Raw genomic sequence first — 14,237 nt, 5'->3', positions numbered from 1 at the left:
GGAGATAGAATCCCCAACATAGGATCCCACTTTACTGCTTCTCCTGTACTTTTGAATGAAGAAAGTGCTAAATTATCCTAAATTCTGCTGAGACAAAGTGAAACTAATGCTGACTTTTAGATCTTTTAATCCAGATTTCCAAATTCTCAGCAGGCCATACCATCTCATTAACTTTTCTTCAGTGAGATTATTTACTCTGTTTCCCTCTGTCTTAACCACAAAGGTGATTGATAATAACTTTCAGAAACAGAGGACATCTGGTATTACTCAGTGCAGTTATTTGCTTGGATTATAATGCAGTTTATCTAAGGCAAAACAACAATCCAATCTATCTCTGTCAGGACTGTGTTGAAATCTGCAGTGGAATCTTGAATAGTCCCGTTATTTCTAATGGGTAATTTTCCTTCTTATTCCTCCAAATATATTTTAAATATTTAATCTACCTGATGCAACGCTCTCTTTTCTATCAATTTGTTTATCCTTTTTTTTTTGCCAAAATCATTCTCGTTGTAGAATGTTGACTTCTTTCCCTCCCCACCTACCCAATTTCTTGCCCTCATTCCTTTTGTTGGTACTAGGACAGAGATGGTGAACCTTTTAGAGACTGAGTGCCCAAAAACCGGCCTGTCCCCATTCTGCCCCCGCTTCATCCCCTGCCCCGCCCACCCACAAGGCCACCCACCACCTCCACGGCCCACCGCAGCAGTGCCATGGTGGCCACACCCTCCGCCCACGCCCTGCAGCCTCATATGCACGTGACAGGGCGCGAGGGAGGAGTCTTGTCCCTGCTACCTGGCTGACGTGCTTGGCTGTGCTGCTCCATGCAGGCCATTCCTGAGGGTGACTCTCCTCCAGGGGGCCTGCTGGTGAGGAGAGTGCTGTGGGGGGGACAGGGCTGGGGCGATGGGGCGCGTGCCCATAGAGAGGGGCTCTGAGTGCTGCCTCTGGCACATGTGCCATAGGTTCGCCACCACTGTACTAGGATGTTTGACAGCAATACCCCATGTGTACTGTTATATGAAATAAAATCAAAGGATTCAAGTTACTATATGCTTGTATTTTTTATTTTGGTGTTTGAAGTTTTATTCCAACATTTCTACATACTTAAAACATTCAGTACACACACAGAGAGAGATGCACAAGGTAACAAACATACCCTAAACATTTTAGATTTCCAGCAATGAAAATAATGATTGTTATTCATCCATTCAAACTTTGTTGGTGTTAATCTTAATAATCTTGCCTGAGGTAAAAAGCTAAATGATTTGAGCCACTCAAAGTCACATACAGTGAAAAAGGCAGTGTATAAATTCAGTTGATCAATCAGTCAATCAAATAATTAGGGTTGAGTATGATTAACACTTGGTAGGGAGACAATCGGGGATTATCAGTACCGTATAGGTAATCTTTGAGTTACAACTGTAATGAAACCCAGAATTTCTGTCATAAGTCATGACAATTGTAAGTCAAGGTACCAGACTCAATTTTACAACTTTTTTGTGGTGATCCTAAAGTGAATCCATGTATTCCCATGGATTTATTTATTTATTTATTTATTTTGGGGGGTGGGGTCTGGAAACCAGCTGAAAAGGTTAGAAACTGGCAATAACACTTAATTCACAGTCATAACTGCCTGAAAGCTATAAAAATGAGCCAGTTGCCAAATGTCTGAAAAGCAATTATGTGACCACAAAGGGTAGGTGTGTGCAGCTGTCAGATCTCCAGAACCAGGTCATAAGTAACTTTTTGAAGGTCCGTTGTAACTTAGAGCAGACATAAAGTGACCAATTGTTAAGTGAGAACCACCTGTAGATTGGATTGGAAACGCTGAATATTTTCTGTATGAAAAAACATCAAACCCTTCCATACTGTAACCGAGTATGGACATCGTTGCGAAGTTATCAGGAGCTGATTTATACAGCTGAACCTCAGGTTGGGATGTATCTCTCAAGTTTGGTGTTAATCTCTATAAGAATGATACTGGATTAAATTCAGAATTGTATAGGAAAGAGCTGAATGAAAAACCCAATTCAGGTTTTCCCCCCTAAAATATCCAGAGTCTTTAGGTTTTCAGGCCTTTTCCACTATGAGCGATTGCTTATTCACCCCAAGTTGCTTGCTTTTTTGGTTGGGCAGTTTGTAGTCTGCTGGTCAGTTTCAATAAAAATGGACAAGCTGTCTTTTTTTAAAAAAAAATAATCTGTAATTGTGCTCTTTTTAATCTAGAGAAAAACCACTTCTTGATGCTCATGGTCTTATGTCATTTTTGAGACAATGCATTACACTCTTCATTCATTGCCTTTGTACATCTCAAGCCCAATAAAGATCTTATCTTTAATTCACAGAGAGCCTAATTGGAAATGAGGGAGGCTGGCTTCTGACCTGTATAATGTAACTCAGGGGTGTCAAACTCAATTTCATTGAGGGCCGTATCAGCATTGCGGTTGCCCCCAGGGGGCTGGGTGGGTGTGTTGTGGGTGGGCGTGGCCTACTGGGTGGGCGTGGCTAAAGTGCGTATGGCCTACTGGGTGGGCATGGCCAGCTCTACATTGTTCGCATCAAGGGTGCCTATGGGGGGCCTGGGCAGGAGTGGGACAGATCTGAGGGTCTCTGGCAGAAGGAGGGTCTCTGGGCCAGGACCAAGGCAGTGGGGGCCGTTCCCTCACTGGTTCCAGGATGGCTTCATGAGCCGCATGAAACCACTTCGCGGGCCGGATCTGGCCCCCGGGCCTTGTGTTTGACATGTCTGATGTAACTGGTGGCCTGTTGTAGACTTCAGAGTCTTGTATTGATTCTCTTACAATTCTTTCCAACCAAAGACCCAGCTCATGAGAGAGCAGGCAGCAACATGCAGTACTTTGAGAAGCTGCTGGAGAGCGAAAAAGAAAGCAACCAAATCGATAAAATGTCAGCGAACCCCAGTGAGCCCAAAACCTACAATGGCATTTATGAAAGGCCTCAGGACTACCTGCCAGAGCGTGAGACCTATGAAGCCCTTTGCAGAGGGGAAGGTGTGAAACTGGTAAGTAAAAATGTCCCAAAGATTACTATCTTAAATTCTCATATTGTTAGTGTTTAAAACTATATTTTACAAGTAAGTTCATCCTTGCTTTTAACTTGCCAAAAGAGAGAAGGTAGCTTTACAAGGCAAGCTAACTTAATTTTTACACCAAGAAACTATGCCCTCCATTACGAAACAATGAGAACAAAAATACCATTTCAGAATTTTAAAAACAGTTGCCACTTCAGATGAATAATAAGTGGTTCTTCCTTTGAATTGTAGGCAGTTGCTCATCTGTAATTTCCAAGATTATTCTGCTGGGCATCAGTGAGCTGAGAAAATGCTTAAAATTATGACAAGATGTCAAAAAACTAAGGCTTAGATGCCATATTTCAACTTACCCATGCTTATAGAATCGTAGGGTTGGAAGGGACAGAATAACAGAATTGGAAGGGACCTTGGAGGTCTTCTAGTCCAACCCCCTGCTCAGGCAGGAAGCCCTATACCATTTCAGGGAAAGGGTTGTCCAGTCTCTTCTTAAAAACTTGCAATCTTCGAGCACCCACACTTTTGAAGGTAAGCCATTCCACTGGTAAATTGTTCTCACTGTCAAGAAATTAATTGTTCTTAAATGTCAAGAAAGAATCAGGACCTTGGAGGTCTTCAAATCCAACCCCCTGCTCAGGGCAGGAATTCTCAAATCATCTCAGACAAATGGCTGTCCAATCTCAACTTGAAAAACCCCAGTGATGGAACACCCAGAACTCTGGGAGGCAAGTTGTTCCACTGCTTAATAGTCCTCATTGTCAGAAAATTCCTCCACTCCAGATTGGATCTTCCTCTTATGAGCTTCCACCCATTGCTTTTGAACTCATACCCTCTTTCCTGTGGGAGCACTTCAAGTATTGGAAGACTGCTATTATGTCTCTCTCTCTCCACTCAGTCTTCTTTTCGTTAAGCTAATTTTGCCATTCTTCATAAAACTTAGTCTCCAGACCCCCTTTGTCATTTTTTGTGGCTCTTCTCTGCACTCTTTCTCAGCATCTTTTTTCTATTGTGGTGACCAGTAATTCCAAAGCTAAAATACTGTATCTATCTGGTGATATTCCTAGACGCCTCGAAGACAGAAGAGGTTGTTTTGCAGATACCACAATGGAAATCGAAATCCTCATTTAATTATAGCGCCTTTTAAAGAAGAAGATGAATGGGACAGCCCACATATTGTCAGATATTACGAAGTCCTATCCGACGAAGAAATAGAGAAGATTAAGGAGTTGGCTAAACCAAAAGTAAGAGTTCGTTTTATTCAGTAGCTGAAATTATATCAGCATTTCAATTAATTCGTATAAGCTAATTAAAAGTGAAATTGAATGAATTGGAAATGTCGAGACCCAGTTCCTTGCAAGGGTATGGTTGCTATAATATATTGGAACAATTTTGCACCATGTTTGTTATTTGTAGTCATTGAGCCTCTTTATAACAAGAGTTCTGTCTACTGTTCAAACTATATGCAGTCATTTATCTGGAATGACATATTGGACTAGGGAACTGTGCTGCCTAAGAAATTAGCAAGGAAGTGAAAGCTTTTAACATTTCCAAGGTTTGCTCTTAATTCTAAACCAAGTATGTTTTATTGTGGTTATTAAGAAGAATGGTGTCTCACTTGCCCAATGTTTTTTTTACTGCATCCCTACCCAGTCTCTACTCATGCTGGCTGGGAATGATGGAAAATGTAATGAACACATCTGGAGAAAGCTGATGTGCCCCAGCACAACCACTGATCAAAGTGTTTTATCTTAACTGAAAACCATTTTAGAAAATATAGCAGGAACTGACCCTAGGAACTTGGGTTTTTCTACCAAGGTATGATTTTTGATGTGCTTTAGTAGTAGAAAGCTCCTAATTACTTATACCTTGGTAATTATTTCCTTTACTTCCTCCAATTAGTAATTAGAGAAAGCTAATGGTCATATATTGTAATGAAAATAATTATACTAATTCATGAATGAGGTAAAAAGGTGTTGCAGTTGAGTAAGGATTTTTTTAAGAACATGGATTTATTTTAAATGTTTCTGAAGTCATAATGTTCATCAATTAGTTCACCTCATTTAATATTCTTCCATGACTTTCATCTCTACAAATCAAAGCATTTTCCTGACGATTTATCGTTATCTTCTCTGGTTCTTAGACATCAGAAGGCCTTGGACTGATCTAAAAGCATGATCGTTTCATTTCAGTGCAGGATGTCTAAAAAGAACAAAGCTATATATGAATATCTGCTTCTTTGAAGCCTAGATTCTTTAGATATTGATCTGATAGATAAATAAAATCTAATATGTTGTTAATTACAATCTTGGACTGTCCTTAAATGGAACTGTTTTATTGTATTGTACATGAAAATAATCAGATAAATTGGAACAAATAATTTAGCAGTATTAATTGCACTGACTGTATAAACTATTTCCCTTCGAAATACAGATGCATGGTTTTATTCAGAAGTATCAATTGCTACTCATTTTTAAACACTGATTCAAATACACGTTAGGTTCCAGGGTAGGCTAACGTTGCTGTAATGTAGCAATTGATTAGCAATCAAAAGATATTCATCCATATTGTCATGTTAAAAAGTTTGAAATAAGAATTTATTACTGTTGTAGACAACATATATTTAATCCTGAGTTGCCTATCAGATCTAAGAATTTTTCAGATCAGTTCTGGTGGTGGTATTAAGGTAAAATTTATGCCCAGGATTTGAACAAAAGCAAGAAGGAACAAAACATGAAATTGTAACTAACATGAATAATTCATTTTTTTTAACCTTAGCTTTAGCAATACTAATTTTTGTTGTTCCAATCCCAAACTCAAAAGAGGGGAGATAATTTGCTGCTAATTAATAAGGATATTTCATTTTAATTTCTTGCTTTTTAAAAGACAAAACGATAAATACAGCCACATTATTACATATATTAGAAATTCAAAATTGCATCACTTCAAGCAATATTTTAAACTGAGTTTCTGATCCTGATTTTTGGAGCAAGAGCCTGTTACAACAGAATAGCACATGAGTCAGAAATCTGGCATTTCCTTGTGCCAAAAGCTACATGCCAGGCCAAGATAATTAATATGGGAAAAATGAATTAAGCATGGGAAGAAAAATGCTAACAAGGGCAATAATTACAAGTGTTGTCTATTAGAATACATAGAGCACATATTAGTGAAGTGGCATTGCTTTAAATAAATATTTGGGTTACAATTAAGTGCAGTTACATTGCCATGATTACAGGCATACTTGCAGTCATGTGGGCCAGATCCTGATTGGTTCACCCAAACTGAACTCTTAGCAAAGTCTTTCCTAAATTATTTCCATTTCCTTCAGTAATCTGTCTCTGGGCTAGCCTCAGGAGGAAAGATATTAGACTTCACGACTCTAACTTTCTGCTCATCATACGCTGCTGTTTCTCGAGGATCTTCAGTAAAAATAATCACTTCTTTACGATGCAGTCTGTTGTATGAATATACTAGAAATGCAAGGAAGGTCTGGCAAGGGAAGGCTCTCGGTGGGTTCTTCCAGCGTATCCATCTCCGTTTTTGTGCTCAGAGATTCTCTTCCATAGTGCCAGTTTCTTGGCATCTGCACTTTGAAGAGATTTGTCAGCAATAAACCACTTAAGGAGGAAGGAGATGCCAAGAGGGCACCCCAGGACTGCAACGGAGGGGGAGGAAGATTAAGCTTATTTTGCTAAGGATAAATTCAAGCCTGTCTCCTAATACGGTACCATTTGCCTTACAAATAATAGTTCTTTGTTTGCCTTGATTACATGCCAACTAATGAAAGATGTAGTCATCAAAGTTTTATACATCTTGGTTGGTGTGGTCTGAGCTTGGTTTTTCTCCTGCAGATGTTTCGGTATCAGGTTAAGTACTGTTATCAGTGCTGACACGAGAAGTGAGTTTTGTTGGCTGTTTATATAGAGCAGCTTGTTGCACTGGGTTTTACCCTCTTCTCCTAAAATCCCCTGAGTTCCATACATTCTGGCCTGCTTCCCAGCTTTGGGGCAGTGGTTTTTGCATTACTTTCACTGTCATTACCAACCCATATAGGGTTAAGTGTACTTAAGTCTGGCATGGACAGATGGGAGTTCTATAGCACAGGGCTTTTCAACCAGTGGTACGGGTACCACCTGTGGTACATTGGCACCTGGCAGGTGGTACGCGACCATCCTAGAAAAGTGGTAGCGGGGGAGGGGAATGAGCTGAACCGGTGGTAGCACCGCAGAAGCCTGAGCGAGGGACAGCTGGAGCTGCAGGGCTGTCAGGGCTCAGCGGAACCACCAGGATCAGCCCTTCTTTGGGGCTGTCAGGGCTCAGCGGAAGCACCAGGATCAGCGCCAGGCTCCAGCTGGAGCTCAGTGCTGATCCTGGCGCTTCTGCTGAACCCAGAAGAAGCGTCGATCAGCTGGAATGTTGCAGCATCTTCAGGGTCTTGTGATTTACATTCAGATGCTTGGCAATTGATTCATATTTATGACGGTCACAGTGTCCCAGGGTCATGTGAAGTGACCAAAACCTGCGGACCACCCAACAGATGGGGCAGGGGAAATAAAAACCAAACACCCTCCACCCCACCCCCGCTGCGAATCCTCAACAGAAATGCTCACAACAATGAAAACCTCGGGGAGGAGGAAGAGCGCCGCCGGGCGGGTAGGCAGGTGTCTTGCTTGGCTGTGGCTTGGGGGGCACTTTTTTCAGTGCCATTGTAACTTCGAACAGTCACCAAGCAAACTGTTGTAAGTCGAGGACTACCTGTACTTCATCACTTTTTTCCCCTTTTTTTTTTTTTGGTCATCAAGTTTTTGACTCCTTGCTAGGCGACTGGTGGTACTCGGATGTTGCCATATCCTAAAAGTGGTGCAATGGGTGAAAAGGTTGAAAAGCCCTGCTATGGCATATATCAGCACATTACAGAATTACAAATAGTTCTCACTAAATAATGCTAATTGGGATCACCAACTGCATCCCTAAGTGACACAGTCAAACCACATCAACTTATGATGATAGTTGCCTCAGTTCCAGGTAAATAAATAAACCTTTATTGTCAAAGTACAACATGTGTACATTGACATTAGCTGAGCCTCCCCCCATGCTCTCTCCCCCCAACACACAGTGACAACAAACCCTCCATCATTAAGCAGATTCTGTGCAGGGTCATTAAGTACAGTGTCACTGACACTGATGACCACAACTACAAGGACCAGTTGTAAATCTCCTTGTTCAGCGCCATAGTAATTTTGAATGGTTGCTGAACAAGTGGTCATTAACTGAAGACTGGTATGAGTGAGTAAAATCTATAACCTCACCTCCACCTGCCCCCAAACCCCCTGTGGTATGAGCTTGAGCTGTGTGCTAAGGAAAAGCCATCTTTGCCCACTTCTAAACCCTGAAGAGTCAAAAAAATATCTAAAGTGATGAATTCGTTTACCGCTCATGCAATACCTCGCTTTTCAGAATGTAGAATAAACTTCAGCTGCAATGCTGCACAAAATACTTACAAGAATCTTTTGGCATGTAAGCATGGAATGCTTGGGAATAAAAACGCAAGCTGTGTTTTTGATACTATTTAAGTTAGTAAATTTTGTATATCTCTTCATACAGTTGGCAAGAGCTACAGTCCGGGACCCTAAAACAGGTGTACTAACAGTAGCCAACTACCGGGTTTCCAAAAGGTAAATTGTGTAAGAATGAATTTCCTCCTCTTTTTATGAATAATTTTAAAATATATTGATAACAAATTGAAACCTTGATATGCACATCATTCAAAACCTGACCAATAATTAAAACTCTATAGAATGAAGAAATGTTGCAGTGTCTAGGATTTTTGCTATTCTTACTATTTTATTCTTTGGTATAGATTTTATTTATTATTGTTGTTGTTATTTTACAAAAATATAAAACTTACAATTTCAATGTGTTATTATGTGAACTATTGCTTAATGATTAAAAACTAAATGTTGATTTTTGAAGAAGTGCTATAAATCTTGATCCATCTGAGTGAAGATTGGTGAATCAGTGTGCCTTTTAAATTTCATGAGATGAGGCTTGTAAATTCCTGTTCACAATCTTTTTTTTTCCCCCTGCAAGTTCCTGGCTGGAAGAAGAGGACGATCTGGTTATTGCCAGAGTAAATCAACGAATGGAACAAATTACAGGATTAACTACCAAAACAGCTGAATTGTTGCAGGTAAGCATGTTACCGGTTCCCTCCTTTATGCAAGGCCCTGCCTTCTGCCTTGAAGCAGAACTCCGTGGAATGTGGTGAACGTGTAATGCTCTGAAAATTATGAAACAAAAAGGGGCCCCCCTCCTCCAAAAAGAGAGAGATTGTCTTCAAATTTTGACTGAGATTTTTAGAATTCAAAATTCTACAAATAGTAATGGCTGCCAATAATATTTAACAGGAAGCTTCAACTGTATGTGCAGCACACCTACCCATAATTGCCCCATTTTTAAATCCAGTATCTTATTTTTTTAAAATCAGATCAGCAAAAAACAAAAACTACACTTTCCAATCCAATAGGTTCCCATCGGTATTTTATTATACATGACGGTGAAATCACAGCTGCCAATTCCTTAACTGGCATTGATCTTCATTCTCATTGAGTTCTTCCCAGGAAACTAGGATGCCATAATGCATCATTTCAGTATATTATTGCTGCCCTTGATGAGAGTCTTGTTGCCCTGGATAAATGTCTTGTTGGTTGTGCACACTATCTCTCTGCGCTGGCCTGCTGCCATTGAGTTTTGCCCACTCGCTCACCCACTTGCTCACCCGTTTTGCAGGCTTCACCCTCAAAGCACCCTGTTGCGCCACTTGTGCCGGTTGTGGTTTTGTACCTGTTGCAGTTCCAGTTACATATTAATGTTATTATTACCGGTATTAGATTTTTATTCCACCTTTTTTTAACATAGTCAACTCAAGGTGGTGACCATACCTAAAATTCCTGCCTCCTATTTTCACCACAACAACCCTGTGAAGTGGTTGAACTAAGTATGACTAGCCCAAAGGCAAGCAGATGGTTTTCCTGCCTGAGAGAGGCCTATATGTCACAGTCTCCTGGTTTCCAGGCCAAGACCTAGTCTTAAGGAATTACATTAAGAATTAATGCAGTTTTTGACTGACAGAGCTTAACAAAGAGCTGAGATTTTAGACTTCTGCACAACTAGAACTTCTACTGCAAAAAAGATGGCGATCAGCTCTCCTCCAATTGCTATTTTTAACATAGCTTAAGAATAAACGTGAAACAATTCAAAAATAAAAAAGCCAGTTTCTCTATAGAGAACTTGGTTACTTTTTCTATCTTGTGTCTCATTCCCTGTTAGCAATTCACTGCCTTCTCAAAACTATTTTCTTTTCCTCAGTTTATCCTATGCTGAATTATAAATTGATAAAACCAATCCTCCGTGTGGTAATTAAAGCATCCAACATATTAATATTATACTCTGCATACATGCATACACACATATATACATATACCACATGGAGAATTCGTTGCTATGGATAAAAACAGTTTCAGGAAATTTGACTAGTATGTGACGAAATCAAGTCTTGCTTCAATCATGTTCACGTTCATACTATTTTATCAAGATAAGCTCTCTAAGCTATAAACTTCCTTGAAAATCACCCTACTGTTGCCCACATTGCACCAATTCACAAAAACATGCACAGTAATGACAAACATTCAGCATGCAACATTATATTGATGTTTAAAAGCAAAAATGCATTTTGAAGGATTACCATGTTTTATTTTGCTTAGAAGGCTTTGCTTTAATTTTACAATATATTGTCCTTTTGTACATTTTAGGTTGCTAATTATGGCATGGGAGGACAATATGAGCCTCATTTTGACTTCTCAAGGGTAAGATTTCAGATTTTATGTAATTTTCTCAGTTACTGTTAAGTAGATATCTTAAGGGCTAAACTGAAGGTGATGGAAACTCCTGGTTAGTTCAACAGATTTTTTTTCATGTACAAACAAGGATAGGGTGAGACTTATTTGGCTCATCGTTAGAGCACTGAGTTAAAGAAACTGTATTTATCCCTTACTATCCCTTACTTACTGTTTTAAATAGTTCTGATATCATTTCACAGAAAAGTATTAGCAAGAAAAAAAATACATTGAAATAGGACATTGGGTGTGGGATTGACCTTCCCTTTCCACTCTCATAACTGATTTATTCAACTGCCCTCTAAAGCTGCTGGTTTTAGTAAAGAAAGAAAATTTAGGGAATCCATATCATCTTGCATTTGGCTCGCTGGATGACTATGAATAAGTACTAATATATTCATGGAGACCATTTTTTTCTTACAAAGTATTAAATGATGATGTTTGCTAGGTATGGATTATATTTAAGCATTTATATTTGGAAGAAACAAATCTTAAGGAGAGCACTATGTGTACTTCTGTATTTTTTTCCTAAATTACTTTCTCTCAATTAGAAAAATTAGGATTTTCTCCCATAAAATTCTTTCAGTTATAAGTGGTAAGTGATTAGTTCAAAATTGGGTGTAATGTCAAAGAATTCCCCCCCCCTCAAAAAAATAAAAATAAAATAGGGACCTCTCTCCTGGCAGATGTACATTATCTATATAATGGCAGGCAATTTTTCTAGTTTTCTAGTTTTCCCAAACTTGCAGGAACATAAAATGACCATAGCAATTTTTAAATGATATTGATGTGATTAGTAGGCAGCCTATATTGTGTCTGATGCTTGGAAAGAGAACCTTAAAGTTCATGCATTTTGAAAAAAAGATGGCATTTGCAGGCCCACCTTTCATGAAAGTCTCCCTCATAATGGAGATAGGGAACATTTGGTAAAATTAGATCACATTTCTTTCAGTTTTCTCTAGAAGAAGTCAATTAAGAGTAGCCACCTATCCATCTAATATATTGTTCAGATTCCAACTGAGAGATAGAGCATCTTTCAAATCATAGTCATGTTATTTCTCAAAGGTTCTGTAACGAAGTTTTTAGATTGTTGAGGTGGTTCCAATTTTTACATGGTTGACAATTACTACAATTTAGCATTCCCTGAAACAAACTGTGCCCATCTTTGAATATCCAAAGAGGCGTGTGTTTGTAGGTTCTAGAACTGAAGTAAGTTACAAACTGACTGATTTTATGGCACCTTTCTTGATATGTCCTTCCAATTTATAAGTTGTTGACAAACACTGAGTATGATTTTCAAGCCATCTATATTATCTACTTAATAAACATATCATTCAGCATATCTTTAAATATTTTGGTGAAATGCTTTGCTAAAGTCAAGATTATATTTCTAGCATTCCACAAACTATTATTATGGAAACAACTCAATTAAAAAAAATAGTCTCAACAATAGTTTTAACTTTTTAGAGTAGCACTATTTGTTGGCTTTGTTCTTCTTCCCTTCCTTCCCTTTGTGAATAGTAGGGATGTGGGATCATCTCTTACTACATGATAGAACAAACTATTATCTGATTGCCTCTCTGTCAGAACAAACGTTATTACAAATCAGTGGATACTTGAAGCTTCTTTGTTAAAACTGATCTGTGTAAGGGAGGCAACGAAACAATCAACAAGATATTCATTCTTGGATGATATGTAATGCTTGGGATTTTGTTGTCAGCAGCCAAGTTTGAGGAAAGTTAGCAGCTGGATTTCTTAGGGATTTGGACTGGTCCTCCAGGCTCTGTATATAGCACAGGTTATAACTCGAATCCATTTGCTGTTGCTTTATAGAAAGCAGTTGTATAACTGTTGATTGATTGATTGAAATTTATTAGCTATCCTACTCCAGTCAGCATACAAAACTAAAAAACATAAAAATAGTGAGAAACATTAAATCAGCAGGCAGCCCAGACTAAAATACGCTAACAAAATCCAGAAAAGAAAACCAGGTTAAATAATGACAAACATCAGGAGCTACCCCGCACTCTCTTCCTTGAGATTGTGGCTGATGCCAAACCTGAAACCCAGATGGAAGAACCCCATCCTGCAGCCCCACTCAGGTTATGCGTGCCAGGTTGCTCTCTCAGTCACAATTAAACCGTGGATTGGGCAGATTTACTACACACCAACCTGTCATTCATAGGCATTCATCATTTGCTTATTTGTTTATAGATTCTCCTACACTTGTAAAAAAAAATTTTGGTACGAATCATAAATCATTCTGAAGACTAGTTTTCATGGATTTAAGAGCTGTTATACTGTTTTTTAACATGTTATTATATCTATAAATTAAAATGTGTTTTTTTTAAAAAAAATCCTATTAGCTCCCCTCCACCATACTAATAAGACATGGTCTTAAAGTTTCAGGTGTGATAACCAGATCAGAAAGTTTGGGGATTCCTGTGGCATTTATGTGCCATAATATTGATGCTAACTGTATTTTCCAGGAACAATTCCGCATTGTAGTTCTCCAAAAACAGCATTTGCTTAGCCCAGGGGTAGGCAACCTCGGCTCTTTTATGACTCGTGGACTTCAAATCCCAGAATTCCTGAGCCAGCATAGTTGAAGTCCACGAGTCATAAAAAAGCCGAGGTTGCCTACCCCTGGCTTAGCCGAAAGCATTATTGCTTTTGTCATCCATCATAGCATAATATCGATAAAGACCTGAAAGAACATTGCTTTTAATAGAAAAATGTTCATTGCTCATTTTCCAAATACAAAGATCTGGAGAGTTGCTCTGTGGCTAGCTGGGATTTAGTAACACAGCAAGTTCCTATCAGACTTTTTCCGTTCTTGCCTGCTGATCATGAAGGGGAACTGGCACTTTTGATTTCTATTAGCTGAAAAGTGCTCTTTCACTTTTTATAGTGCAAGGAGCAACCATTCAGCCACAGGTTTACCAAATATACTAATCCAATAGCAGAAAAAGGAAGCTGCCAGCATATCTGATGTATTACAACTCTTGTCATGGGGATGATTCATAGAGATCTCAATGTGCTAAACCAAAATGTGTTTTCTTTATTTTTGGCTAAGCATGCTGTGTGAAGCCACCCATGGTGGTTTGTAATTTTGACATACAATCTCACGATAGCATATAATCTCAGCTGTGACTTATTCAGAAAGCCATGGTTAAATAAATTATAGTTTAGCACAGAGTGTGGAATGAGACAACTGTTAGCTTTACAGACATGTTTTTTAAATATGTTGAGTTAATATGCTATTGCATCTGAGACTTTGACTTAAATCTGCA

The 14,237-nt window shown here is 38.9% G+C and overlaps 1 protein-coding gene across 7 annotated transcripts in view; it reads left to right on the top strand.

Annotated features, from left to right (window-relative positions):
• Positions 1-14,237, top strand: part of P4HA2 (prolyl 4-hydroxylase subunit alpha 2) — a 343,153-nt gene that overhangs the window by 321,295 nt on the left and 7,621 nt on the right. For all 7 annotated transcript variants that reach the window (XM_083354381.1, XM_083354385.1, XM_083354384.1 and 4 more), the window contains 5 exons: positions 2,820-3,022; positions 4,114-4,290; positions 8,654-8,724; positions 9,140-9,239; positions 10,861-10,914. In XM_083354381.1, coding sequence (XP_083210507.1) covers positions 2,820-3,022; positions 4,114-4,290; positions 8,654-8,724; positions 9,140-9,239; positions 10,861-10,914 — 605 coding nt within the window. The remainder of the gene's footprint in view (positions 1-2,819; positions 3,023-4,113; positions 4,291-8,653; positions 8,725-9,139; positions 9,240-10,860; positions 10,915-14,237) is intronic.

Source organism: Vipera ursinii (genome assembly GCF_947247035.1).
Source record: "Vipera ursinii genome assembly, chromosome: 2".
Taxonomy (NCBI): Eukaryota; Metazoa; Chordata; class Lepidosauria; order Squamata; family Viperidae; genus Vipera; species Vipera ursinii.
The sequence above is the reverse complement of the archived record's forward strand: the minus strand, read 5'-3'. Positions and strand labels throughout refer to the sequence as shown.